The sequence below is a fragment of the Pituophis catenifer genome, unplaced genomic scaffold, assembly GCF_029215685.1.
Source record: "Pituophis catenifer annectens isolate HBS135680 unplaced genomic scaffold, rPitCat1.0.hap2 SCAF_5, whole genome shotgun sequence".
Taxonomy (NCBI): domain Eukaryota; kingdom Metazoa; phylum Chordata; class Lepidosauria; order Squamata; family Colubridae; genus Pituophis; species Pituophis catenifer.
The window spans coordinates 86388371-86416295 of NW_027256885.1; the positions used below are offsets into that span (position 1 = coordinate 86388371).

A 27925-nucleotide genomic window follows, 5' to 3' on the forward strand; every position below is an offset into this window, starting at 1 on the left:
GATATTAAGATTCGAGGAAAAGGGTCAAGAGATTAAGAATTAGATAGAACTTTGTTTTATAAAGTGTAATAAAAATGGAGTTGTATTGAATTTGAAATTAAGATTTGTGGTGATAAAATTGTAAGGTAAATAATTAGAATAAGAGGTTAGAATATTGTTAAAAATTATTTTGACACTGATGGTAAAAGATACAAGGTGAAGAAGAACAAGATATAATCAGGATTGATATATAGATATAAAAATGAGCAAAAGTTAATTTGAAATTAAAATTGTATTGATATAATGGATTTGTTTAGATGAAGATGCTAGACTTTATGTTAAAATTTGTTCTTTTATGTTTTGAATTTTTATCCGTAAAGGATGTAATGGGAAATTGTGAATGGAGCTTGTTAAAGGAATGTAAGCGTGGTAACCATCTATGACCGGATCGAGACTCTGTTCATGAAAGTTATATTTTATGTTTATGCTTGAAAAAAATTAAAAAATATTTACAAAAACAAAAAAAAGGAGCTGGCATCTCAGTCAAAACAAGGCACATTCCAACCGATATGCCGAGGTCGTCTCCACGGAAACCCACAGTGGCTGGAGGGGAGTGACTTTTACAACCCGTGAAATTGCTTCGTTGCAGAATGTGACTGATGACACATATTGGGGGGAGGGGGAAACAGGGTCAGGGGCAAAACGCGAATTAACTAAGGTCAGAGTTAGCTCCACCTGGTCCGTGCCGGCATGAAGCTCCTAATAAATAACTGGATTTCTTTTTAAGCTTGGCTTGAGGCTCATGATTTAATTAGGGCATCTGTCAGAACCCTGACACTTGGGATGTTGCTGTCGAAGCTAGGGTTGCCAGGTGTCCACTATTTGAGCGGACAGTCCACTTTTTTCACATTATGTTCACTATTTTTTTTCACAAAATAGTGGACATTTTTTTTATTCAAAAGCTTTATGATGAAATGGTACGTAATCTAAAGCTGTACAGTCTAAGAGAATAAGGATAGGAGAATCACATTTTGTCTTTTTTTTCATAAATTAGAATGAGACAAAGATCGAATGCTCATTACAATAATCACATTTTACACAACAGCGCAAAAAATGCATTAAAGCAGTTATCTTTTGATATCGAAAATGTAGTGCTGAAGGTTTTTGCTGAATTTTCAAATTCTGCTAAGAAACGAGAAGAGTTGAAATCATTTTTTGAGTTTTGCGAGTCAGAATTCAAATGAAGTTTTGCGCCATGTTCCAACACGTTGGTTAAGTTTGTTTAAAGCGGTCGAAAGACTTCTTTTAAACTGGATACCTCTAAAATCGTATTTTATTTCTCTTGGATCTGATGAGTGCCATAAGGTTATCTGGAACCTTATTTCGGATCAGGAAAATGAACTCGCAAAGGACGATGAACCAACAATTTCAGAATTGTATTTATATTTCACGCACTTCTTCATGTCAATAATGCAAGACACCCTACTGAAGCTGGAAAGCAAGAAAATTCTTGCATGTGATCTTCACATTATCATGTGTAAGCTGCGTGATTCTTTGCAAAAAAAATACGATGAGCAGTTTTTTGGAATGAAAGTTTTATTTGCCTTACGTAAAAAACATTTGCCTGAGAATGCCGTGCAAAAGTTCAAGAAAGAAGCCATCAACGTGTATCAAAGAGCCATTGCGTACCTAGAAAAGTGGTATAATTTCACCGATTCAGTATATGAGACGCTAAGTTGTTTCAATCTAATTGATCGCAATAATCCTCCAACTTTAGAAGAAATGACGAACATCTGGTTATTATCACCATGGCGAGAAGAACTTCCACCCAACACTCTCTTCAATGAAATTTCTGCCTTAGAAGAAGTTTATATTCATCTGCAGGGCGATTCATCCCTTGATAAGTGGACGTACTTTTTCAAGAAAGAGCCAGCTCCGAGTTTACTGAAACTGTTCCAGTATTGTGCATCAATTCCGGTATCAAATGCAAACGTTGAACGAATTTTCAGCGTCATGGGAAATTTGTGGACTGACTAACGTAACCGACTGCTTGTACCATCAGTTTGAAGTGAACTTTGTATATTTTTTAATATTTCTCATATTGAAGTGATTATTTTAATACGTGTTAAAATGTTTGTAAGAAAATATATAATTTAATTGTATTTTTTTTTATTTTTTTACTACTTAACCCCCCCCCCCCCCCCCCGCTTGTCCGCTATTTTTTGGAAGCAGACCTGGCAACCCTAGTCGAAGCGTGAATCAGCCCCGTTCCCCCCCAGGGAAACTAATTAATTAGAGGTGAATGGATCTTGTTTTCCATGCTGTATACTTCAAAGAAAGAAAACCCGAAATATATTCTAAAAAACATTTTATTATAAAAGTAAAAAAAACTAGCTAACTACATCTTACCGGCAGTCTTATCACACAGACGGACAAAGGAAGAAAATCAGGAGGTTAGAAAAAAAAGAATGTAGACATGCGCAGTAGCCCAATGTCTCACAAGACCAGTCTTATCTCACTTGCTACAGATAAAGTTCTCTGGCAGACTACCGTAAATCTTAGGATGGAAGCTCAGCTGGCAAACACTTAACGCAGTGACAGTTGCCATCTTAGGCCTGGGCTGAGCGTTATCTCCTCCCCTTCCTTGTTGCCTCTCCAGCTGCTTTTGTTCCTCCTCCAGCAATTGGCCAGTCAAATACCGCATGGTTAAGTCCCTCTCTTGCTCTAGACTGTAGTCACTAGAATGTCCCATGAAACGTCTAATGAACTGAGCACCACATACACTTTGTGCGCCTCAGTAAATGTCATTCCTCTTACTTCTAACTCTAGGAATGTCTTTCTCATGGACTGCAAATGCGTAGACATGCTTTCTCCTGGTTTCAGTTGAGCCTTATACAGTTTCTTTGTCAGCATTACCTTGCTGCTCGCAGTCTAACGTACACACTGCGCAAAGCCTCCCAGAACTCTTTAGCAGACTGGAGACCCCTTACGTGTATCAGCTGGCTGTCCTCCAAATTCAGTATTATGCTGGCCAATGCTTTGTGATTATGTGATATGCAACATAATGTGATTATGCAACATAAGAACATGAAAAGATGGATATCAAATCATTCAGTTTTGCAAATGGGGAAGGGAAAGTGGTAGCAACCTGCATTTCATGTGTGATCATTTAAAATTAATTCATCCAGACTGAGGAAAAATGAAAACATTTAGCAGCGCTTACTCAAAGTTTCCTGCAAAATTGGCTTGGGTAGTGGGAGTCAAATGACAAGATGGTGACTCTCCAAAGATTGGCATCTTTCTTTGAGGTCAGCCTCCATTAATAAATCATACTAACCATGTCACACAACTGCTTGGAGGACAACAATCAGAACCATCTCACAGATGCAGGATGATTACATACATCTAGGCATTTCTGAACACTAAGTGCAGGGGGGCATTAAATGAAGAGCGAGGTGAAGTACAATTTATTTGAAACTACTGTTATCAGAGCCTCTTTTACAATTATCAAATGGAAACCAAAAAGCCCACATCACTGTTTATTTCCCGCCTTGTGTATCCTGTATGAGGCCATGTCAGGAAGTGGAAAGAAATATAAATATGACACATCAGACCTACTGGTGGCAGAATTCTTTTTTCACCTAAAAGTGTTGAAGAAAACAGGTATTTTAAACAAAAAGCTTGTTTCTCTTCCCCAACCTAACCCAATTGCTACTTTTCTGCTACCGATCCTGCACAGGAAAAAGCTAGACATTAATTCTAAGAGGCACTTGTTTTTTCCCCACAGGATTACACTGAAATGCCATTTTGCAGGTTGGGGGATATTTAAGAATGGAACTCTATTCGTCACTAACCAGCAGGGGAAAGCTGGGATAAAAAACAATATGCACACCGATTCTCACAAGGTTGAATTCCACTGAATTCCACAAAAGCAGGAATAAAAGAATAAAGAGATAATGTATGGGTGCGGTGCCGCACAATCCCAAAACTACTTTTGCATCTTTGGCTACAGTTGTCAGGGATTGGATCCATGCATTTTGAGATCTGGAAACATCCTTCAATAGGTCTAACATAATCTATTTAAAAAATCCATAACCTACTCACTCAACATAACAATTTCTGATCTCACCCACATTTGTATCATGGCCATGGTGTGTTGACATAAATTTAGGCCCCAGCCCTCAAGATTGCCCATCCAATGTAAAACATTGCATTCAGATGAAGTATGCTAGCAGCATCCTTGCACCCACCTATTGGCCTATAGAAGCAAAGTATTTTGTTCTATAACAGGGGATCTCCAAATTTGGCAACTTTTAAGTCCACAAGTCTTAAAGTTGCCAAGTTTGGAGACCCTTGTCCTATAATGAGGTACCCCTCAACCTTTCTCTAAAGTAGCCAAATCTTAAAACTTGCTGCTGGTTGAAGGCAGGAAGTTCTGCATTCCCACCCACTAAACCAGGGGTCAGCAACCTGCGGCTCTGAAGCTGCATGTGGCTCTTTCACCCCTCTGCTGCGGCTCCCTGTCACTCAAAATATGTGTCACAACCGCCAATGTGCAACACACGCCGACACGCAACTTATTGAGCTTTTCAACCCCCGGTAGGCCAACCATGGACAAATCCAAGAGAAGAAAACAGAACGTTTAATTCAACTACATATGCTAATTTTGTGGCCGCTCAAGAAATAGCCAGGCATGGGAAGGGTATTGTGGCTCCCGGTGTTTTCTTTTCTGTGGGAAACGGGTCCAAATGGCTCTTTGAGTGTTTAAGGTTGCAGACCTCTGCACTAAACTCAAGTAATCCTTCATCTTCGGTGTCTTTTGATCCCCAATTGATGCTGTAAATCTGGTGACTCTCAAATCCCAGGACATATCCTTGAAATCAATCTGCTGGTATCTGATTCAGGTGATAAATATTTTGTTAAATTTGAGGGTTCTCTTATGCAGCAATTGTATCATACGTTCTAGTTTCTTGCTGAACTTGTAAAAAGAAGCCGAGATGTCTATTTGTAGTCCCAGCTATGACTTCTTGCAAGCTTTATCTAGCAATGGAGTCCAGCAGCTCAGGTACGGGGGTTGCTATGCAACAGGAAGGCTGGTACAGCAGCAAATCCCAAATGATCCATAGACCCTGACTTAAATGAACAGGGTCTCATATCCAGCAATCTGTGGAACAAAGCTCCAGAGAGCCTTAAGAAACTTCTGGGTGACCATCACCACATTGCTACTCGTGCCCAGACGTCTTGGCTGATACCACACTTGATGCTCCACCGGACACATTTCTGAAACATCCATTCCCACTTCTGGACCCAGCCAGGTCTTGGTAATACATGCCAGGTTGGTCATCTCATCTATGATTAAATCATCTCATTTCTAAATCACAGATGAGGGAGACCTTACTACAGACTTTACTACAGACCAACCTAGCATTTAGTAGCAGTAGCTGAAAGCCAAGGCCTCTGAAGATATATGGTTGAGAAGAAGCACATCTCTTTAGAAAAGAGAAACTACTTTGTAACTGTTTTGAAAAGTGCTTTTATTTTATATTACAAAATATAGCCAGCCTGCTTTTGAGTACATTGAGACTTCAAAGTAATTGGGGGGAAAGCTTAATTCTCTAATTTTTTTCAAAATACAAAAGTACTGGATTTTTAGAAACAGGACCAGGAGATCCTAATTTCCACTTGTATCATGATTTCCCCAAATAATTTAGCTGGACTTGCATGGAACAACACACCAGATGACTTGACTTGCTAGACCGTTTGGGACCTTGATTTAACCTGGTCCTCTGAACATGATATTTAGGCCATAGTTCGGTCTCTGTGCAAATCCCACCAGGGACAAAGTTTGTATAGTTCACTCTCAATCCTTTTAAAGTTGGCACTGGGATATTAATCAGGATCAAAAGATCCAAGTGAGAGAATGAAGTAATCTGTAGTCATGACCAAAAGTTGGGCACACAATTCCTAAGGCACGTAGGTAGAGAAAAAACACAGCAACAGCTCTAAAGGCAATTGGAAAATAGTTTGGCAACCCCAATATTTCAGCCAAGAATGAACCAGGATGTGGTCATCTGCTATCCTTTATCAAACTAGGTTGTGTCTCTAAGACAAGGAGAAAAATCCAACAGATCAGCTCAGGATGAAGAGTAGACTTTCCCCCTGTATGGCTGAGCATAAGATGTGAAGGATCAAGATCTGTCCTAACCTCTGCAGAATATTCTTATCTTTCTTTGCTCTCTGGTGAACATACGATATTTTGGGTGGGGAGGAGCCTATTTTTAAAGTGACATGGCATGAACTGTGATAGGTTGAGGAAGGTGCTGGAGCAAGACTTGGGAGAGAACTAGAGGGAAAGTGCCATGATCAGTAAAGGAAAACTAGGGTTGCTTGTGGTGTTGCTTTGTTGTGTCTTTACAAGAATAAACAACAACAAAAATACAATTCTTTCTTTGAGGATTCTTTCATGGAAGTGACTGATTACCGTTTCTGACTGCAGTATCCATTGAGGAAAACCTTACAAAAATAATCCAGAAAGGTCAAAACCAAAGTAGTAGAGACCATATTCTAGATTATAACCGTTATAGGCACCTGGACATGGTTTTGAACGTAGGGAAGGTTTCTAAGCATAGGCAGCATGTGCTTCCAGGACTGAAGGGGCTGGAGGAGTCCCACCAGTCATCTGTAGTGCAAAGGCCTCCCCAGTGAAAGGGGAACAGTTCCAGGATAGAGATGCAGCCCAAGGGAAATCCTAAAAAGAGGAGAAAAACAATTCCAGAGTCACTATTTCAATTCTGACCCCAACTGAAAAGCTCTAATACATGACCTGTGGACTTCAACTCCCAGAATTCCTGAGCCAGCATGGAATTCTGGGAGTTGAAGTCCACAGGTTGTAAAGGAACCATAGTTGATCACTCCAATCTAATATGCTAGCCATCCCAGTTGCGTAACTTGTACAATTAGCCTTTCCAAGGGTTTCAGTTCTTTCCAAGAACTGCATTGTTGAATCCTCTGAGAAAGAGCACATGGGACCAATATGTCTAGGTAAATGGCTACGGACATTTTTCTTGCTCATATATTCATATACTTATCATTTAAATACAAGATTAATAAATTATAATATAAAGCACTTTTAGGGATGCATCTCATCACCATGTCTCTGTTCAAGCCTGCTTAGTGGGCCAATCAAGTTTAACCCAGCCCAAGGTTAACCTTGGGTTTTCATCTCCTTGTACGTACCATCAGGCTTTGATCATGCAGCATGAAGAGAGACACAAGGGGGGAAGTCCTTCTAAAGTGTAAGGGTCAGGATGATGATGAGAATAATGATGAGTGCTGTGATGGTCAAGCAGATGCCAATCATGAACTTCTTCTGCAGAGCCCCAAAGGCAAAAGAGAAGGCAGAAAGATGTGAAGAGATACAGATGGGGAAGCAGCTCCACTCCTGCTATACTGATTCTTTCTCTGCTAGCTTCAGGGAATAACAAAGGAAGTTCCTCAACCACAGTGTACTTGCTCAATGCACCTTTCATCTCCCTGAGATTTCACCATGTGCTACTAGCTATTTTGGACTGCAAGGACTCAAAATATCATCCGTCCATCCCCGTCCCCCCCGGAATTGAAAGCAGAAACTCCCAGGAGTTAACCCTTGTAAGATACAACAGAAGGGTATTTCATTTCATACTGTGTTTCCCCAAAAATAAGACCCAGTCTTATATTTTTTGGGCTCTAAAGTAAGCACTAGGGCTTATTTTCGGGGAAACTCAATTTCAGGGTGATCACCCCCAGCCCCACCCCCTGGTGTGCGCACAAGAGGCGGCAAGCGTGGGGGAACTGACGGTATCCTGCAGCAGCTGTAGCCTGCCGGTCCCTTGGTTGGCACACCCTGGGGCTGTGCAGCCCGTGCAGCACAGTTGACTTGATTCCCTGTCCAAGCAGCAGATGGAGGCAGAGGCACCGGGGGGGAGGGGTGATCCGGACGCACCGCGCAGGTTGCAGACAAGCTGAGATATGCGAAGATGAGCCTCCCATGGCTTGCCGTCCACTCCAGCCCACTGACTCTTAGCTTTCCTGTCACCCCCATAGCACATCCGGATCGCCTGCCTTCCCCCCACCCCTCCATGCCTCCCCCGCCATCTCCTGCCAATGCCACCATGCAAAGATAAGTCTCCCGTGGCCAGCCGCCGCTCCAGCCTGACTCTTGGCTTTCCCACGGCCTGCGCAGTGAGTTCAGATTGTGCCCCTCCCGCCTCCACCTGCTTTTTGGAAAGGTAATCAACTTACCTGTGCTGTGTGGGCTGCTGGACACTGTTGGACCGCATGCTCTGGCCACCTGTGCTGGCCACGCCCACACCCTTCCCTACGGCTTAGTTTTGAGGAAACACGGTAGAACATGCGTACTGAATCCAGGTAATCCTCGACTTACAATAGTTCTTTTATTGACTGTTTGAAGTTACAACTCCACTGAGAAAAGTGACTTACAACCCCTTTTCACACTTACAACCGCTGCAGCCTAATGCTTGCCAAATGACTCATATTTATGATGGTCGCCGTGTCGTGGGGGATCATGTGAACCCCTTTTGCCAGCTTCGGACAAGTAAAGTTGACGGGGAAAACCAGATTCACTTAATAACGTTACTAACTTAACCAACTGCAGTGGTTCACTTAACAATTGTCTCACTTAGCAACCGAAATTTTGGGCTCTACTGTGGTGGTAAATTGAGGGCTGCAGATGGGGTCGGTTTACCTTGAGACCTTTCTTCTGACTCTCCTGGGCTTCGTGAAGGTGCAGTTGCCCTTTCTTGATGTAGTCCCCGGAGTCTAGAATGTTCTTCTCTATCCTGTCAATCATGTCTCCCTGAATGGAATCAAAAGGGGACGTTTGGATAAGGAGCTTTAGGGCGAAGATAACCAGTTCTCTGGGGGTGGGGCAGAACAGAAAAAGCAGCGAGACTAAGAGGTTCCTCTGCAGGATTATGGGACAACTAGTGGTAAAGTGAAAACAAAGCAAACAAATGGCAGTTCAAAACTGTTCAAATGTAGCGGCTCAACTTTTGCATCATTAATAGCGATAGCGCTTAGACTTATATACTGCTTCACAGTGCTTTAAAGCTCTCTGTAAGCGGTTTACAGAGTCAGCCTATTGCCCTCAGCAATCTGAGTCCTCATTTTACCGACCTCGGAAGGATGGAAGGTTGAGTCAACCTTAAGCCTGGTAAGGATCAAACTGCAGGCAGCCGGCAGTCAGAAGTAGCCTGCAGTACTGCATTCTGACCACTGCACCACCACAGCTCTTGGTGAGCAAAACCTCCTAGAAAGGCCATACAGGAAGTCTACTTGACAACAGTACTGATAGGAAGGAGACTGGATGCTTGTAGAGAGTTAGAACAGGGAATAAGAGGACTGCACAAAGATTCCTTTCTCTCTTCGGGGAAGTATTGCCTATCCTTTTCATGCAAGAAATCCAACGGTCAGTGGTTAACATTTCCAAAGAAGCTGGGAAAGCTACAGCTGGTCAGTGTAAACCCTACTAAGGTAATTGGGCTGATGGTCTGATTCAACAAAGTCTGACCAAAGCACAACCCCCCCTTGCTTTTCTCTCTTTCCACTTCATACTTGCAGCTCCACTTCTGTAGCCAGGAACATAAACAGGTCATGTAGCTCCTGGATACTGCGCTCCAATTTCAGAATTTCACTGTGCCTGGTTTCGATCTCATTGAGAGCTTGCTTTGTCACTTGTGTGTCCTTCATGAGCTGCACGAAAAAGGTGAGGTAGATGAATCCCCTTGTTTAGAGCCTTTTCCTCCTTTCAAAGGCCCCAATATTCTGATACTCACATTTGAAATAAATACTTCTGTCTGACCGCTCTCCAGCATCTCATCCAGTTCGTCATCAGATACCACTGTGCTACCAGCTGGAAGGAATAAAAATACAGTGTCAATATCAATAAGCAAGAGTTTTCACTCTTCCATCAGAAAATGGAAATGAAGTTCAAAGTATCTTTTTCCCAGCACTCTGACACTTGTTTTGTCCAGTGAACAGAATCCAAAAATTTAGGGGCTCTATCTAAAGCATAAGACCCAAAAGTCAAGGGTGCACTGGAATTCTGAAATTATCTGCTCTGTGCTGGTACCACAATGCCCTCTCATGGCAAACTGCATAGCTAGCTAAAAGGCAGAGAACCTGATAAAGTTAGGGGTAAAACCCTCTGTATTTCACAACTGGGTGATATCATCAGACAGCTTTGTTGCTTGTTTGCTTTCTTTCCATTTGCTACAGAGATGCTGAAATGACTGCGATTGTGATTTTACTAGTAGTTGTTTCAACTTTTGATGCTGGGAGTTGGTCAACAGTGCTTTAAAGGATGGCATTATCCCTCAGATGCTACCTTTCTGAGGGATAATGACTTGGTTAATATATAAATAGCACACATTGCTGAAGGGCTTTATAAATCTGAACATTCAGAGGTGGAACATAAAAGATAACCCTAGAACAGGGGCGTGGCCAACGTTGCAGCGATACGACGGACTCTTTAGGGGCTCCTAAAGAGTAGTCGATATCCCCGTTGTCCGAGGGTCCTTTGTGACCTAAGTTGTCCTGTAGGCACGACCAACAAGAGGAGCATGTACTGGTCGATCCAGGGGGACTGCAAACTCCCCGAAAAGACTAGAAGAAGCTCCTCAAATTGGACACGGTGGGAAAGCGACCAAGAAGTCGCTAAAAAGCTGGGACGGCCATAACAGAAGAGAAAGTAAAGAGCCAGCCTGTGATATCGAGGTGAGATTGACTTGACTTTATCATTTTGAAAGTTTCACTTAAAACTAACTGGAAGATCAAAAGGGTGGAGAAGAGTGGCTGAGAGTGAGGAGTGGGTGCAGGTGTGTACTTGCACCCACATCTGGAAAATTGGGGCGGCAAGGAACGTGTGACTGAAAGCCCATTAAACTTTCTTTTATTAAATTTTTACTGAGAAAAAAAGGAGACTTGGACACTTTAAAAACAATTGGATATTTGGACATTAAAGCTCTGAATGACTGAATGGATTACATATATATATATATATATATATATATGTTTTCTCAGGTTTTCGCGGGTGTTTGTATGTAGGTCTTTGGTTATTCGGGTCTTCTCCCACGTAAAATTGGAAGTGTCTTGGCGACGTTTCGACGAAGTCTCATTCGTCATCTTCAGGCTGGTGTTCTCGGCTTCGTGCTTCCAGGAGCAATGTGAGATCGCAGCTGTCTCTTCCTTTTAACTGCTAGTGGAGGTGTGAGCTGATTGGGTGGGAACTTGGCTGTGTTCTGATTGGGTGGAGGTGTGTTCTGATTGGTTAGGGGCTTGGCTGTGCTCTGATTGGCTGGGGTTGTGTTCTGTTTGGGTGGGGGCTTGGTTGTGCTCAGCTTAGTCTGAGTTGCAGGGGGATTTGAGCTGGTGAGCTGCGTTGTTGTTGTTTGGCTTCGTGTTTGTGGCCGTGCGAGCTCTTCATGGTGGGTGTCAGTCTGCTTCATGTATGGATTGGAGGGGTTTAAAGTGGCTAATGATGCAGCTGCGGTCTGGCTTCTGGTCCTTGGTCGTGGCTCATTATCAGTGTGGGTTTGAGTCTGCTTTCTGCGTGGATGTGTGGTGGTGACATCAGGTGTGGCACTCGTGAGTGTGGGTCTGGTGTCATTCGTCGTGTTAGGGACTCGTTTGTCAATAAGGGCGGGTTTCCAAATGGCTGGTAGGCGGGAGGTATCGTCTCGTTTGTTCATGCTGTGTGGGCGTTTTTCTATCTCAATGGCTTCTCTGATTATTCTGTTGTTAAAGTGTTCAGTTTTGGCGATAGTTCTGGTCTTTTTAAAGTCAATATCATGTCCTGTGGCTTTAAGGTGTTGGACCAGGGAAGAAGTTGGTTCCTCTTTTCTGACTGAGTTCTTGTGTTCTTCTATGCGTGCACTTATTCGTCTGTTGGTTTGTCCGATGTATGTGGTGGGGCAGGCGGTGCATGGGATTTCATATACTCCTTGATTTTCTAACTCAATTTTGTCTTTGGGGTTCCTTAGGATGGTGGATATTTTTCGGTTTGTGCAGAATGCTGTCTTGATGTTATGTTTGTGGAGGATTTTGCTTATTCTGTCTGTGGTGCCTTTTATGTATGGGAGGAGGGCCTTGCCGTTTTCTTGTTCTCTGTCTTGGATTTTAGTGGGGGTTTCTTTTTGGATTAGGTTGGTGATCTTATTTCTTTGGAATCCATTGGATGTGAGTACGTTAGTGAGGGTGTGTAGTTCGGTTTTTAGGTGTTGTTCGTCAGCTAAGCGTTTTGTTCTGGAAATGAGTGTCTTGGCTACAGAGTTGATCTGGGCAGGGTGGTGGTGTGAGAGTGCGTGCAGATAGCGGTTTGTGTGTGTTTTCTTCTGGTATATAGTGTGTCCTAGGGAGCCATTGGATTTTCTGTAGACTAAGACATCCAGGAAGGGAAGTTGGTTGTTCACTTCTGTTTCCATGGTGAACTGTATTTTGGGGTGTAGGCTGTTGAGGTGTGTGAGGAAGTTGTCCAGTTTTTCTTTCCCATGTGGCCAGATTATGAAGGTGTCGTCCACATATCTGAGCCAGAGTTTGGGTTTGTGATCGGATTTTTCTAGAGCTTGGGTTTCAAAGTATTCCATATAGAGGTTGGCAATGACAGGTGAGAGGGGTGATCCCATGGGTGCTCCTTCTGTTTGTTTGTATTTCTGTCCATTATAGATGATACAAATACAAATACAAACAAACAGAAGGAGCACCCATGGGATCACCCCTCTCACCTGTCATTGCCAACCTCTATATGGAATACTTTGAAACCCAAGCTCTAGAAAAATCCGATCACAAACCCAAACTCTGGCTCAGATATGTGGACGACACCTTCATAATCTGGCCACATGGGAAAGAAAAACTGGACAACTTCCTCACACACCTCAACAGCCTACACCCCAAAATACAGTTCACCATGGAAACAGAAGTGAACAACCAACTTCCCTTCCTGGATGTCTTAGTCTACAGAAAATCCAATGGCTCCCTAGGACACACTATATACCAGAAGAAAACACACACAAACCGCTATCTGCACGCACTCTCACACCACCACCCTGCCCAGATCAACTCTGTAGCCAAGACACTCATTTCCAGAACAAAACGCTTAGCTGACGAACAACACCTAAAAACCGAACTACACACCCTCACTAACGTACTCACATCCAATGGATTCCAAAGAAATAAGATCACCAACCTAATCCAAAAAGAAACCCCCACTAAAATCCAAGACAGAGAACAAGAAAACGGCAAGGCCCTCCTCCCATACATAAAAGGCACCACAGACAGAATAAGCAAAATCCTCCACAAACATAACATCAAGACAGCATTCTGCACAAACCGAAAAATATCCACCATCCTAAGGAACCCCAAAGACAAAATTGAGTTAGAAAATCAAGGAGTATATGAAATCCCATGCACCGCCTGCCCCACCACATACATCGGACAAACCAACAGACGAATAAGTGCACGCATAGAAGAACACAAGAACTCAGTCAGAAAAGAGGAACCAACTTCTTCCCTGGTCCAACACCTTAAAGCCACAGGACATGATATTGACTTTAAAAAGACCAGAACTATCGCCAAAACTGAACACTTTAACAACAGAATAATCAGAGAAGCCATTGAGATAGAAAAACGCCCACACAGCATGAACAAACGAGACGATACCTCCCGCCTACCAGCCATTTGGAAACCCGCCCTTATTGACAAACGAGTCCCTAACACGACGAATGACACCAGACCCACACTCACGAGTGCCACACCTGATGTCACCACCACACATCCACGCAGAAAGCAGACTCAAACCCACACTGATAATGAGCCACGACCAAGGACCAGAAGCCAGACCGCAGCTGCATCATTAGCCACTTTAAACCCCTCCAATCCATACATGAAGCAGACTGACACCCACCATGAAGAGCTCGCACGGCCACAAACACGAAGCCAAACAACAACAACGCAGCTCACCAGCTCAAATCCCCCTGCAACTCAGACTAAGCTGAGCACAACCAAGCCCCCACCCAAACAGAACACAACCCCAGCCAATCAGAGCACAGCCAAGCCCCTAACCAATCAGAACACACCTCCACCCAATCAGAACACAGCCAAGTTCCCACCCAATCAGCTCACACCTCCACTAGCAGTTAAAAGGAAGAGACAGCTGCGATCTCACATTGCTCCTGGAAGCACGAAGCCGAGAACACCAGCCTGAAGATGACGAATGAGACTTCGTCGAAACGTCGCCAAGACACTTCCAATTTTACGTGGGAGAAGACCCGAATAACCAAAGACCTACATATATATATATATATATATATATATATGAATGGCCTGTTACAATGCTGATTGCTTAAAAGATACTTTGTTTAAAGAAGTGAAAGTATTGGAAGTGTTGGGTTAAGGAAGAAAGTTAACCTGCAGTGCCATCTAGTGGCAGAAGAAAAAGCAAAGAAAGATATATATACTTTAAAGAAAGCCTAACAAATCCCTGACCTTGACATTTTGACTAAGACGATAATAGAACAGCTGTGGAGAGTTGAGAGATTAGACTTTAAACCAGGGGTGAAATGCTCCCGGTTCGGACCGGCTCGGGCGAGTAGGTAGCGATGGCGGAGGGCAGTTCGGAGAACCGGTAGCAAAAATCCCTGCCCCCGCCCCCCATGCCCAGCTGAGTCGTGCGATCATCAGAGGCTTTTTTCTTTTAAATGGCTCTGACGATCCAAGCTCTGATGATCCCAGCTGAGTTGCCTGATTGGCAGAGGGTTTTTTAAAAAACCCTCTGACGATCAGGCAACTCAGCTGGGATCGTCAGAGCCTTTTGAAAGCATTTTTTTTACATGGTTTTACATGTAAAAAATGGTTTTAAAAGTTAAAAAAAATTGGCCACGCCCACCCAGTCACATTACCCCCCCCCACCAAGCCACGCCCACAGAACCGGTAGTAACAAATTTTAGATTTCACCACTGCTTTAAACGTGTTTTGGAATTTTTTTTTCATATTGGCCTTGTGGAACGTAACTTTTTATTTTACTTTCTTTTTCTTTTCTGGGTTGTTTAGTTTTGCTTTGAAAACTATAAAAAAGTCTTTAGGTTTGTCTTTTTATTTTTTACTTTTGTCTCTTTTTTGGTTGGAGATTTTTTAATGGAATTCAATAGAATTGGTTTTTTTTAAAAAGTATTACTTTCCTGTGGATTGAGACTTGAAGAGTCAGAAGAAACTTTTGCCTTTTTAAACTTTTATTTTCTTTTTAGTCTTTATCAAACTGATCCCTTTATGGACTCTTGTTTTTGATTTTGATTTTAAAATTCTATTTTTTATTTTTTTTCTTTTGAAACAGTTGGATTACAATCTTTTTTTTTCTCCCCCTCTTCTAGTTTGTTTTTTTCTCTTTTTTTATTTTTTCTTTATATTTTTGAAGGAAAGGGATGATTTGAGATTTTTTAACTTTTCATTTTCTAATTTTATGCCTACTAATTCAATTATTGAATTAGATATTTGGATTATAATTAAACCATAAGTGGATTATCAATTATTTACATTAAGTTTTTGGAGAAGTGGAAATGAAGAAATTTATGCAGCCAGCACCAAGTCCCTCAGCAGCAGAAATGCAGAAAACTTCCGAGATGATAGAGTTATGTAAATTTATGCAATCACTCCACAATGATATCAAACAGGAACTACAAGAAATGAAAGAAATAATGGGGAAGAATGAGGAGAGAATTCAGAAAGTAGAAGAAAAAGTGGAAATGACAGAGAAAAAAGTTGAAAATTTGGTTTCCGTAGACAAATCTCAAGAAAGAATAATTATTCTGCTGGAAATGGAACATTCTGAATTTTACTTAAGATTCCAAAATATAGAAGAAGAAAAAGGAGAAAATCTACCAGAAATAATTGCAGAGATTTTGGCTGAAGCCTTGGAACAACCCAAGGAAAAGATTTTAAATGAGATTGAGGAAGCCTTTAGAATATACACTAGATATGCAATAAGGAATAAATTACCAAGGGAAGTACATGTAAGTTTCACAAAGAGAGCGATGAAAACAGAGATACCATATTTTTCGGAGTATAAGGGGGTGAAAATTTAGGTATGTCTTATACACTGAATGTAGCCCCGCCCACCCACTGGCCCCCACCGTTTGGCCTCTGCCTTGCAGCAGTTACCTCCTTGCAAGCAAACAGCAAGAAAAAACAGCTCCTTTCAGCTTCAGCACAGCTTAATTAGCACAAATTGATTGGATCAGCCTTCCGACTCTCAGCTGATTTGTTCTCAGCTGTTTTGCGCAGGGCTCTGCTGCTTGCTGCAAAGACGTAAATTGCTGGAGCAGATTTTTTTTCCCCTTGTGCTAATCAAGCTATGCTGAAAACGAAAATGAAAGTAAAGCAGGCTGTTTGCTGTTTGCTGCAAGGTCTCAAAATTAGGCAGAGGCAGAGGGAGATTTCTTTTTCTTCTTTTTCCTCACTAAAAAAGGTAGGTGCAAACAATGGGAAATTTAGGGCAAAAGAGGAGAGTTCAAGATTTTAAAACACAAAAGAAAAAAAGGAGAAAGAAAAAGGCAAAAATAAAAATGGGAAGGGAGAAAAAGAAATGAAAGAGAAAGATGTTAGAATTGAAATATGAATAGTAGTAAGAAATAAATGGGAAATCATGATTGTAAAAATGAAATGAATAATAATTGGAATATTTGTCTTTGTATTTTTGAAATCTAGACAATGATAAATTTTTCTTTTTTTTTTTTTAGAGATATGAATAAGTATAAACTGTAACAATTGAAATACCTTTAATGGTATATGGTGGTGAAAGTAAAAAGGATTAAGTTGTAGGTTGGATAACAGCTAGAACATTTTTAAATTTAATTAGGGAAATTGTAACGATTGAAATATTTTTAATTATATATTGTGATGAAAGTAGAAATGATTAAGTTGTGATTTGGAGGATTATATGGGCAAAACTATTTGGGTTATTGGGAGAGTTTAAGATGTGAAAATGAGTAACATAAGGGGAAAGCTCTATTTAACTAGGGAATTGTAATAATTGAGATACTATTAATTGTATATTGTGTTGAAAGCAGAAATGGTTAAGTTGTGGTTTGGAGGAATATATGGGGAAAATTATTTGGTTTATTATTATTGGTAAATATAATTAATTGATTTGTAAGAAATTGGATTGCATGGAAATAATTGGAATATTCATGTTCATATTGATTAATATACAAAAAAAGATGGTTATATAACTAATTGATTTATATTAAAATGTTGAATTTGTATTAAACAACTGTAATATTACATAATTAACCAATGTGAGGATGGATATAAAAACAGATGACAATGGGAAGGGGTATAATATAGAATAGAAGGGAAAAATTGAATTTGATTAAGATTAGAGATGAGGATGAAGGGTAATATTGGTTTTTTAAAAAATACATGAGGAATAAATGTGGCAAAAAGGAAATATAGAAATTGTAAATTTAATTGAAATGACTAAACACTGTTTAAATTTGTGAACCGGCCAAATACTCTGTTCAAAGAAAATACATTGTATGTTTGTTTGTATGTGTGTTTGTCTAAAAAATAAAAAAAACTTTTTATAAAAACAAAACAAAAAAAGTAGGTGCGTCTTATACTCCGGTGCATCTTATACTCCAAAAAATACGGTACTTCAAGCAGCAAGGATTACAGCATTGAAACACAAAGATAAAGAACTTGTGGTTCTACGACACATACCCAGAAGAGTTAGAGATTTGAGGAGAGAATATCAATTCTCAACAAGATTTTTAATATCTAAAGAAGTGAGTTTTAGATGGTTAATACCTGAAGGGATCGTGGTGACATGGCAAGAACAAAGACACAGACTTGATTCAATTGAGAAAGCGAAATTATTTTATCAACAATTTTGTGGACCAATGGAAGAAGATTTGGGAGCTGTAGGCATTGCAAAAGAGAAAGATGAAGAAAAGGATAAAGAGGAAAAAGCTCAAGAGGAAAGGGCTCGGAGAGAAGGGGCCAGAGCCAAAGATCAATCAAATAAAAGCAATATCTTTAAATGTAAATGGACTAAATGCGGCGATAAAAAGAAACAGATTATTGACTAAATTAAATACTCTGAAGATGGACATTATATGTTTACAAGAAGTTCATATTAGAAAACAACACATAAAACTACTACAATACCCAAAACTAGGAGTTTTATTTACATCACTGATACAACAAAGTAAAAGAGGTGTGGCATTATATATTAAAGAAAAATTAGAACCTAAATCAATTTTTGAAGATGAGGAAGGCAGGATTTTGATGGTGGAAATAAAAATGAACTTTAAACAAATACTCTTGATAGCATTGTATGCACCAAATGAAAAACAGGAAGAATTTTATCGTCGATTGTGCAGGAAAATTATAGCATTGAACTATGAAAATGTATGTATAATGGGTGATTTTAATGCCATTACAGACCCAGATTTGGATTATAAAACTTTGAAGATAAATAAAAAATCTAGAAGGACATTACCAAAATCCTTTTTTACAATGATAGAAGAATTAAGTATCCAAGATATTTGGAGACAAAAACATGTGAAGGAGAGTCAATATACTTTTTATTCAAATAGACACCTATCATGGTATGGATGTCAACTGGACTTATAGAAGAGGTGCAAGAAGTGAATATTGGTTCAAATATTTGGGCAGACCATAGTCCGATGACAATAGTATGGAAAGGGCAAAAGAAAAAGCCAAGATGGACTTTGAATACAACAATATTAAATGAAAAAGGATTCCAGGAATTTGTGGAAAAGGAATTGGAATTTTTTTAAAAAAATTAAATAAAAAGGAGGATACATCACTTCAAAATGTATGGGATACAATGAAAGCATACATTAGAGGACTGGCAATAACGTACTTGGGGAAAAAGAATAAAAAGAAATGGCAGAAACAAGTAAGATTGGAAGAAGAGTATAAAAACCTGGAAAAAGAGTTCCAGAAAGACGTTCAAAATAAAAAAAATTAAGAAATTGATGGAATTGAAGAAGCATGAAATAACCTTAAATGAACAAGAATCACTAGCAAATCAATTGAGAGCATCGAAACAGAATTTTTTTGAAAATGCAAAGGGGCGTTGGTTTACCTGAGACGCTCCTTCTCATTCAGTGGAGACAGCAGCCAGGCATGGGTAGTTCTCGCCTATCAGATTGAAGGACTGAGTCTGTTGAAGTTGTTAAGTCCCGCCTTCCTTGCTAGGGGCTTCCAGCTTCCAGCGAAGACGAAGATACAGACTCGACGTGATGGGAGACAAAAAACAAAGGATTAACAAAAACACATGAGGCCAGACTGCCTAAGGATGGGGCTGACTGCTGTCTCCACTGAACAAGAAGGAGCGTCTCAGGTAAGCCAACGCCCCTTCTCCGTATTGGTGGAGACAGCAGTCAGGCATGGGACATACCAAAGCTTATTGTCCCTAAGAGCGGGTGGGCCCAGTCTGGCCGGAGGACTCCCCACCATCAAGAACTCTATGTAACACCCGCCGTCCAAAGGCTGCCTCAGCCGAGGCAAATTTGTCAATTTTTTAGTGTTTAATAAACAGGGAAGGGGAAGTCCATGTTGCCGCCCTACAGATCTCCAGCAAGGATGCCTGAGTGGCCCATGCTGCCGAAGTGGCGGCCCTACGAGTAGAATGTGCCAACAAACCCGACGGTTGATGGAAAGCTCGTAGTTCATAGGCTTTAGCAATTGTTTGACGAATCCATCTGCCTATGGTAGAAGGAGTCACTCTGGCACCTAGTGAAACAGGGAGGAAGGAGACAAATAACGACTCCGTACGCTGTACGACAGCCGTCCTCTTAAGGTAGATACGGAGAGCCCTCCGGGGAATGCTAGCGTCTATCCAGTGAATGGGACGGATTAGGACAGAAATCCGGCAGGATCAATTCTTGCATCCGATGAAACGGAGTATTAATCTTGGGAATAAACGAGGGACTGAGTCTAAGGACCACCCGATCAGCATGAAAAACGCAGAGATCACTCCGCATGGAGAGAGCAGCAATTCCTGAGATGCGTCTGGCCGAGGTAATCGCCACGAGAAAGGCGACCTTACATGTCAAAAGGTGAAGACTGGGGGTCCGCAACGGTTCATACGGAGCCTCAGTGAGAGAATTCAGCACAATGGACAGATCCCAGGTGGGATATCTGTGGAGGACTGGAGGACACAAATTCTTGGCACCTGTCAAAAACTTCTGAAAGTCAGGATGTTGAGACAAGGAAGCAAACAGCGCGCATGTCAAAACCGTCGAAAGAGCAGCCACGTGTCATCTAATAGTATTAGGCCTTTATCCAGGCCGTCCTGAAGAAATCCAAGAACCTGAGCAATGGAAACTTGTAACAGAGAAACACTTTTACGACAACACCAAGAACAAAAAGCCCCCAAGTGGCCAAATAAATGCACTCTGTTGAAGGTTGTCGAGCCACCTGCATGGTCTTGATGACCCTAGAAGAAGTTATTGCTCTTTGGAGCGCGCCGCTCAAGCGCCAGGTGGTCAATTGGAGCCACTGAAGGTCTGGGTGTAGTAATGCCCCCTGGCTGAGCAAGGCTACGTCCTGGGGACGTGGAATGAGTGGGAGAGGCGGAAAGGCATACAGGAGCCCTGATGGCCATGGACATCGCAGAACGTCCACCCCCTCCGCCCGAGGATCCGGAAAACGGGTGTAAAACCGAGGAAACTGAGCATTCTGATACGCTGCAAACAAATCCACCACTGGGGAACTGAAATGGATCACCAGATCCCTGAAGAAGGAGGGGTAGAGCCGCCACTCCACGTGATCGACAGCCTTCCTGCTCAACCAATCTGCTTACACATTGGATGCCCCGGAGATGGGCTCCGCTGTCAAAGAATGCAGATGACGTTCCACCCATAGGCCCAGACTCTTGGCCTCCAACATCAGACTCGCTGATCTGGTGCCCCCTTGACGGTTGATGTGGGTCTTCGTGGCTACATTGTCTGTAAGTACTAACACATGGGTGTTTGAAACCAGATGTCGAAAATGTTGAAGAGCCAAATGAACTGCTCATAACTCTAGCCAATGGATGTTCCGCTTCCGTTCTCGAACCGACCATCTGCCTTGAGACATCTGAGACTGAACATGGGCTCCCCAGCCGAGGAGATTGGCGTCTGTCATCAGCACCAGACGATGAGGCTCGAGAAACAGCCTTCCTCTGGCAATTGCCGGGAACCTCCACCAGGCGAGAGACCTTTTCATGCAGGGCGTCAACTGGACCGTGGCTGGAGAATTGCCCCTGCCTGCCTTCTGAAAGGGTAAAAGAAGCCATTGAAGGTCCCTGGCATGTAATCTGGCCCAAGAAGCGACATGAATCGCCGAGACCATCTTGCCTAAGAGAGAAGACAACAAAGCCAAAGGCACCTTGGGACTCACAAGAACCTTATTTACTACATCTCGAAGGTTGTCCTGACGCTCCTGAGACAGAAAAACTTTACCCTCCACCTGTTGTGGCCCCGCCCTCCGAGCCTATCTCATCGGAGGAAGAAGGCTCCGAACATGAAGAAGAGGAGTCGGCCAGGCCTCCCTCTCCAGGCCCCTCCCCTCTGGCACTGCAAGTGCCGGCCGAGGAAGAGGAGATTAGTCAGGAGCCAGGTGTCTCCGATGAGAGCGAGGGAGGTGATCTGTCATTCCTGGATCCACGTCAATGAAGGCGTGATAAACGGTTGCAGCAGTTAAGGAGGCGTGCCAGGGATTATAACTGAGTCACTGGACCACACCCCAGAGACTATATAAGAGAGTGTGGTGGCCATTTAAGACTCTGTGATGGACAAAAACTAACTCTGGCTAGTCACTTGAACAACGCTTAAAGCTGCCGAAAGGTTTCTTGTTTGGAACTGGACTATTTGCAATTTGTATGTATTTTTCTGTTTATCTGATGAAGTAAAGCCCTTGGCAGTCGATGCTCGTATAGCTGCCAAGTTTTAGATAACAACCTGTTTGCGTGCCAAGTGCTTTCTTAACCCTCGGCTGACTGTGTTTGTGTGTGTGTGGAGACGGGGACAGAACACCACCGAATCTATGACGGCCCCAAGGTGAACCAAACGGGTAGAGGGAGTGAATTGGCTTTTATCCATGGTAATGGAAAAACCATGCTTTGTCAAACAAGTAACTGTAACCTGAAGGTCCATAATGGCTAACAATTCTGAAGATGATTGAATTAAAATATCATCTGAATAGCACTGTACTTGGACTGGAACCACCCTGAGATGAGCCGCCAAAGCGGCTAGCACCTTGGTAAAGGTGCGGGGCGCTGAGGAAAGACCGAAAGGCAGCGCGCAGTACTGATATATGAATACCTCCATAACAAAATCTAAGGAACCTACGATGAGGAGGAAAAATGGGAATATGCAAATATGGCACTGTAAGATCAATGGAGGTGAGGAAGTCACCCTTCCTGATGCCAGCCAAAATAGATTGCAAAGATTGCATCTTAAACCGTTTATACACTATGTAACGGTCCAACCTTTTCAGGTACAGAATAGGTCTCCACCCCGAGGACTTTGGAACCAAAAATAATAAGGAATAGAAGCCTGTCCCTGCCTGGGCCTCCAGAACCTTCTGGATAGCCCTAATATTCAACAGGTGTTGCACTGCTGAATCCATGCAAAACTTCTTTTGAGCATCTTTAGAAATAGGACAGCTAATAAGGAACCGCGGAGGTGTGGAGACAAATTCAAGGGATAAACCAGATCTAATCGTATCCCTGACCCAAGAATCCGACGTAATAAAGTCCCAACGGTTGGCGAAATACGCTAACCTGCCGATGGGAAGATCGGATGTGACATTAACGTTGGCGGCGGAAAGAACGACTTCCTCTCCCTCGAAAGGGCCGCTTCCCTGAAAAGGCCCTACCTCGGGATGACCTGTCTTGGAACCCTCTTCTGCCTAGTCCCAAAAGAGCCTTGAGAACGGGAAGGACCCGCACCCCACTTGGATCCCCGAAAGGAAGGTCTGTGAGGGAAAGGAGAAAAACGCTGTTCAACTCTGCGTTGAGGAGAAGGTAGAATCTTTCGTTTGTCCTTGGTTTCCACTAACAGGGGTTCCAAGGAAGGTCCAAATAAGGATGATCCCGCAAAGGGAGCTGATGCCAGACGCCACTTGTGACGAGTGTCCGCTTGCCAATGATGAAACCAAACCATGCGTCGCGCTGCCACTGCCGAAGCCAGTGATCTGGAAGCAAAGCGAACAGAATGCAAGGTAGCGTCTACAGAAAACTGAACCGCTGCTATAATCTTGTTCAGATCTTGGCGAAGTCTGGTATCATCGGGAGAAAGTTTTTCCTGAAGTTGGCGAAGCCATACAAGTGTAGATCGGTTGAAAAAGGACGCTGCTCTGATCTGACCCCCGGACCTGAACAGAAGCCTCCACCTGTTCAGATGGAATAGGAGAAGAAGCAGATGGTCCCCACAAAGCAGCTGTAGAGATAGATAAAGGACAATCTCACAGCGAGACCTGATCCAGAGTCACCTCGGGAAGAACCTCCTCAGTAGAAGGCCTGACAGGAGTATCAAATTTGTCTTTGTCATGCAAAGCAGAAGAAGGAAAATTACCAGCCTTATCACAGATCTTCTGTAATATCTGGTGCCTTCTTTGTTCATCCCGGCTAGAAGCTGAAATTGGATGACTAGATTTGTGCTGGGAACGAGATTCCTTACCAGCTAAGGCCTCTTCACGAGGCAGAGGAGGCAGGGATGACCCTGGACCAGCATGAACAGGGTTCTTATCAGCTTGCTTAGCTGCTGCTGCTGCTGCAGTTGCTTTACACCCATGCTTAGACTTACTCTGTGCCTTAGGCATAATGCTGAGCACAATCAGCGTAATCCCTAATAAGAGAATAAACAGTATAAATTAGGGAACAAAAACCCACTCCCTTTAGTGTAATAGAAACATATAGTCATAAATATATGTATTTAAATGCCTCTACCTGTGTTGTATTAATTTATTTATTTCATGTATATAATAAAATATAGATATATAAATTTATTGGTAGAATTATGAATTTAATCTGATTCTCAAGAATACCATACATAACATTTGTATGAACTATAACAATTCATAGACAGAAACTGAATCAGTCTTATCAAAAGTCACAGGTAGGCATTAGCACCATACAAGGCTTGAGGACTCTGTCCACTTCAGCCATCAATACATAATAAAAAGGAGCACGAATCTCCTGGAATAATGCCACTGCCAATACATGCAGATATGGCACATAAGACTGCTAATCCAAGTGTCCAATTTAATGGAATAAGACTACAAGAAAAAAACAGCTAGGCAGCATTAACATCCAAGCCTCAAAGGTTTAAAAAGATGCAGAAAAAAAAATTGAGGCTTTTATTTTTGAATCCAAAATGGCGACCGCCCACGTGGAGCTCAAGGCCCTTAATATTGCTGCAGCTGAATTAAGAGGCGGTTAAATGGAGCGCTAAACAAAAAACTCCTGAGTCATTTACTGAAATTTTTCAGTTTCTAAAGAGCCCGATCGTGGTCACAGACACAGGCAAGCGCTGGGCTGAGAAATTCCTCCATAGTGAGGCCACGTGGAGCGCAAAAACTCCTGAAATAATATGTGGAGCAGCTCAATAAGTAAACCAAAATGGCCACCCGGTCAGCCCCATTCAGAGCACAGCTCTTCTAAGCGCTTTAGAATGCAATCCAGCACAAACAAACAGGGCTCAACACCCCAACCGCCAGTCCCAGACCCCCAAATTCACAATAAAATAAGATCTTTTTCTGTGATTCCAATCATGTGCAACAACATAACATGCAACTCAAAAACTTTAAGAAAGGGTCTGGGACAAATTAACAACGAAAAAACAAATCCCATATAAATATAAGCTGCTTGCCAGCAGGCAAACAGATATACACTCACGAATCCAAGGAAAGGCAGAAGAAATCCAAGTAAAGTACAAATTCTGCAGAGAAATACTCCCACACACGTCTGTCCAGTCTGAGGACTGAGAAAAAAGCTGGAAGCCCCTAACAAGGAAGGCGGGACTTAACAACTTCAACAGACTCAGTCCTTCAATCTGATAGACGAGAACTACCCATGCCTGGCTGCTGTCTCCACCAATACGGAGAACAAACCAGGAAGATGGCTAGCGTATAAACTAAGAATAGAGGAGAAAAAAGTTATAAAATATTTACAAGATGAAGGGAAATTACAACATAGAACTGAAGAAAAAAAGAAAGTAATCCAAGAATATTATGAAAAACTTTATTCTCAAGAGAAGATCCCTGAGGAGGAGATACAAAACTACCTGGAAAAATCAGATTTAATTAAAATATCAGAACAATTTAAAGGAATGTTAGATGAAAGAATAACAATGATGGAATTAACAGAAGCAATAAAAAGACAAAAGAGTGGAAAAGCACCTGGACCAGATGGTTTACCAGCTGAGTTGTATAAAACATTGGAAGAAGTGATTAGTAATGTAATGTTGGATTTATTTAATGAATTATTATTAGAGGCTAAAATGCCAGATTCATGGAAAGAGGCATATGTGACACTCATACCTAAAGAAGATACAGATTTACACTTGATTAAAAATTATAGACCTATTTTATTATTAAATGTAGATTATAAGATTTTTGTTTCAATAATGGCAAATAGGTTGAAAAAACCGTTAAATGAATATATCCACAGTGATCAAAATGGTTTCTTACCAAAAAGACAAATTAGAGATAATATGAGGATGATTTTGAATACCTTGGAATATTATGCGACTCACCCAGAAAAACAAATGGTGTTGATGTTCCTGGATACACAGAAAGCCTTTGATAATGTGAACTGGCAGTTTATGATAAAGCAATTACAGATAATGGATTTTGGGGAGAGATTTATAAATACCATAAAAACAATCTACGACAGACAATTTGCCAAGATAATGATGAATGGAGAAATGACAGGAAAGATTAATATAATGAAAGGTACCAGACAAGGATGCCCTCTATCACTATTGCTGTTTATTTTGACTCTAGAAGTTTTAAACAGGAACATTAGATGGAGTGATGAGATAAAAGGGATGAAAGTCAAAAAAGAGGAGTACAAACTACAAGCGTTTGCCGATGATTTGGTTTTCATTATAGAGGAACCGTACATAACAGGCCCTAAATTACTAGAACAGATAGAAGGATATGGAAAAGTATCCGGTTTGAAAATAAACAAAGACAAAACAAAAATTTTGGTGAAGAATACAACAGAAAAACAAAATAGAGAGATAAAAGAAAATTTAGATATACAAGTGGTGAAAAAAGTTAAATATTTGGGAGTATACTTAACTTCAAAATGTGCAACAATAAAAGAAGAAAACTACTACAAGTTAAAGCAACAAATTGAAAAAGACTTGGAAAAATGGAAGAACCTTCAACTATCACTTATGGGTCGGATTGCATTGATAAAGATGAACATATTACCAAGATTATTATTTTTATTCCAAACTGTGCCAATAAAAATTGAAAAGACTTACTTTCAATATCTTAATAAGATCATGAGGAAATTTATATGGCAAAGGAAAAAAGCAAGAATAAATTTAAGAATGTTGCAAGACACGAGACTACGAGGGGGATTTGGTTTACCAAATTGGGAATTATATTATCAAGCAGCAGTATTGACATGGTTGAAGGAATGGATTGAACTAAGAAATACAAGGTTGCTAACACTGGAAGGGCATGATTTACAACTGGGATGGCATGTCTTTTTATGGCATGGTAGAAGTAAGATACACACATACTTTCATAGACATTATATAAGAAATGCATTGTTACTGGTTAGAGAAGGTTAGAGATAAATTTTATGTGAAAATACCAACATGGTTATCAATAACAGAAGCTTTAACACACCCAAATGTCTTTAATTTTGGAAATATTGTTAGATATAATGAGTTACTAATGGATAAGGGGGAATTGAAAGAGAAACGAGAATTGGAACAACAGGGAATTGAGATAGATTGGTATATGTATATGCAGATAAGATCAAGATATGAAAAAGATGCTAAATTATATGGTTTTTATACGGAAAAGACTGAACTGGATAAGATACTCATGGGAACAGAGGAAAACTTAATAAAAAAAATTATAACTTTTTGCTGTACATTGAATTGGAGAAGGAGCAAGTAAAAGAAACAATGATAGCCTGGGGTAGAAATTTTGATTATCCAATTGAGTTTGAAAAATGGCAACAACTATGGGAAAGGAACTATAAATTAACAATGTCCACTGCATATAAGGAAAACCAATATAAAATGTTTTATAGATGGCATATGCCACCGGAGAAGTTAGCAAAAATGTTTAAAGATAAATCGGCTACCTGCTGGAAATGTCATCAAACACCAGGATCTTATTATCGTATGTGGTGGACCTGTTCTGAAGCAAAAAGTTACTGGTACAAAATTAAAATCTGGTTGGAAGAAATGATACAGCAACGCATTGAATTTAAACCAGAGTTGTTCCTACTGGGTATCTTTCCAGAAAAAATTAGCAAGGAAAATGTATATTTGATCATACATGTAATAACAGCTGCAAGAATTGTGTATGCTCAAAATTGGAAATCAGAGAAAATACCTTTGGAAGAAGAAGTAATAAAAAAAAAAAATTAGATTGTGCAGAAATGAATAGATTAACCTTGATGATTAAGGATAAGGAAGAATCAGAATATTTTAAGACATGGAATTATTTTTATAGTTGGTTGGAAAAGAGATATAAATGACCGATATTATAACTATGTATAAATGATTATAACATTGCTTTAGCAATGAAATGTTAGAATGGTTTGGACAAAGATGAAGATAGAAGAAACTTATGGAAGATGGAGAAGAAGCCCAGAAGATAACACCGAGATGTCACAGGGAAAGGAGGATTG

General features: G+C 41.2%; 1 protein-coding gene across 1 annotated transcript in view; it reads right to left on the reverse strand.

The window, feature by feature from the left end:
- Positions 1-6645: 6645 nt before the first annotated feature.
- The window catches only part of STX4 (syntaxin 4), an 86467-nt gene continuing 65187 nt past the window's right edge, over positions 6646-27925 (reverse strand). The window contains exons 7-11 of the mRNA XM_070944464.1: positions 9813-9889; positions 9592-9729; positions 8723-8833; positions 7216-7348; positions 6646-6727 (exon numbers count right to left, since the gene is read on the reverse strand). Of these exons, the coding sequence (XP_070800565.1) occupies positions 7268-7348; positions 8723-8833; positions 9592-9729; positions 9813-9889 (407 nt within the window). The 3' untranslated portion in view covers positions 6646-6727; positions 7216-7267. The remainder of the gene's footprint in view (positions 6728-7215; positions 7349-8722; positions 8834-9591; positions 9730-9812; positions 9890-27925) is intronic.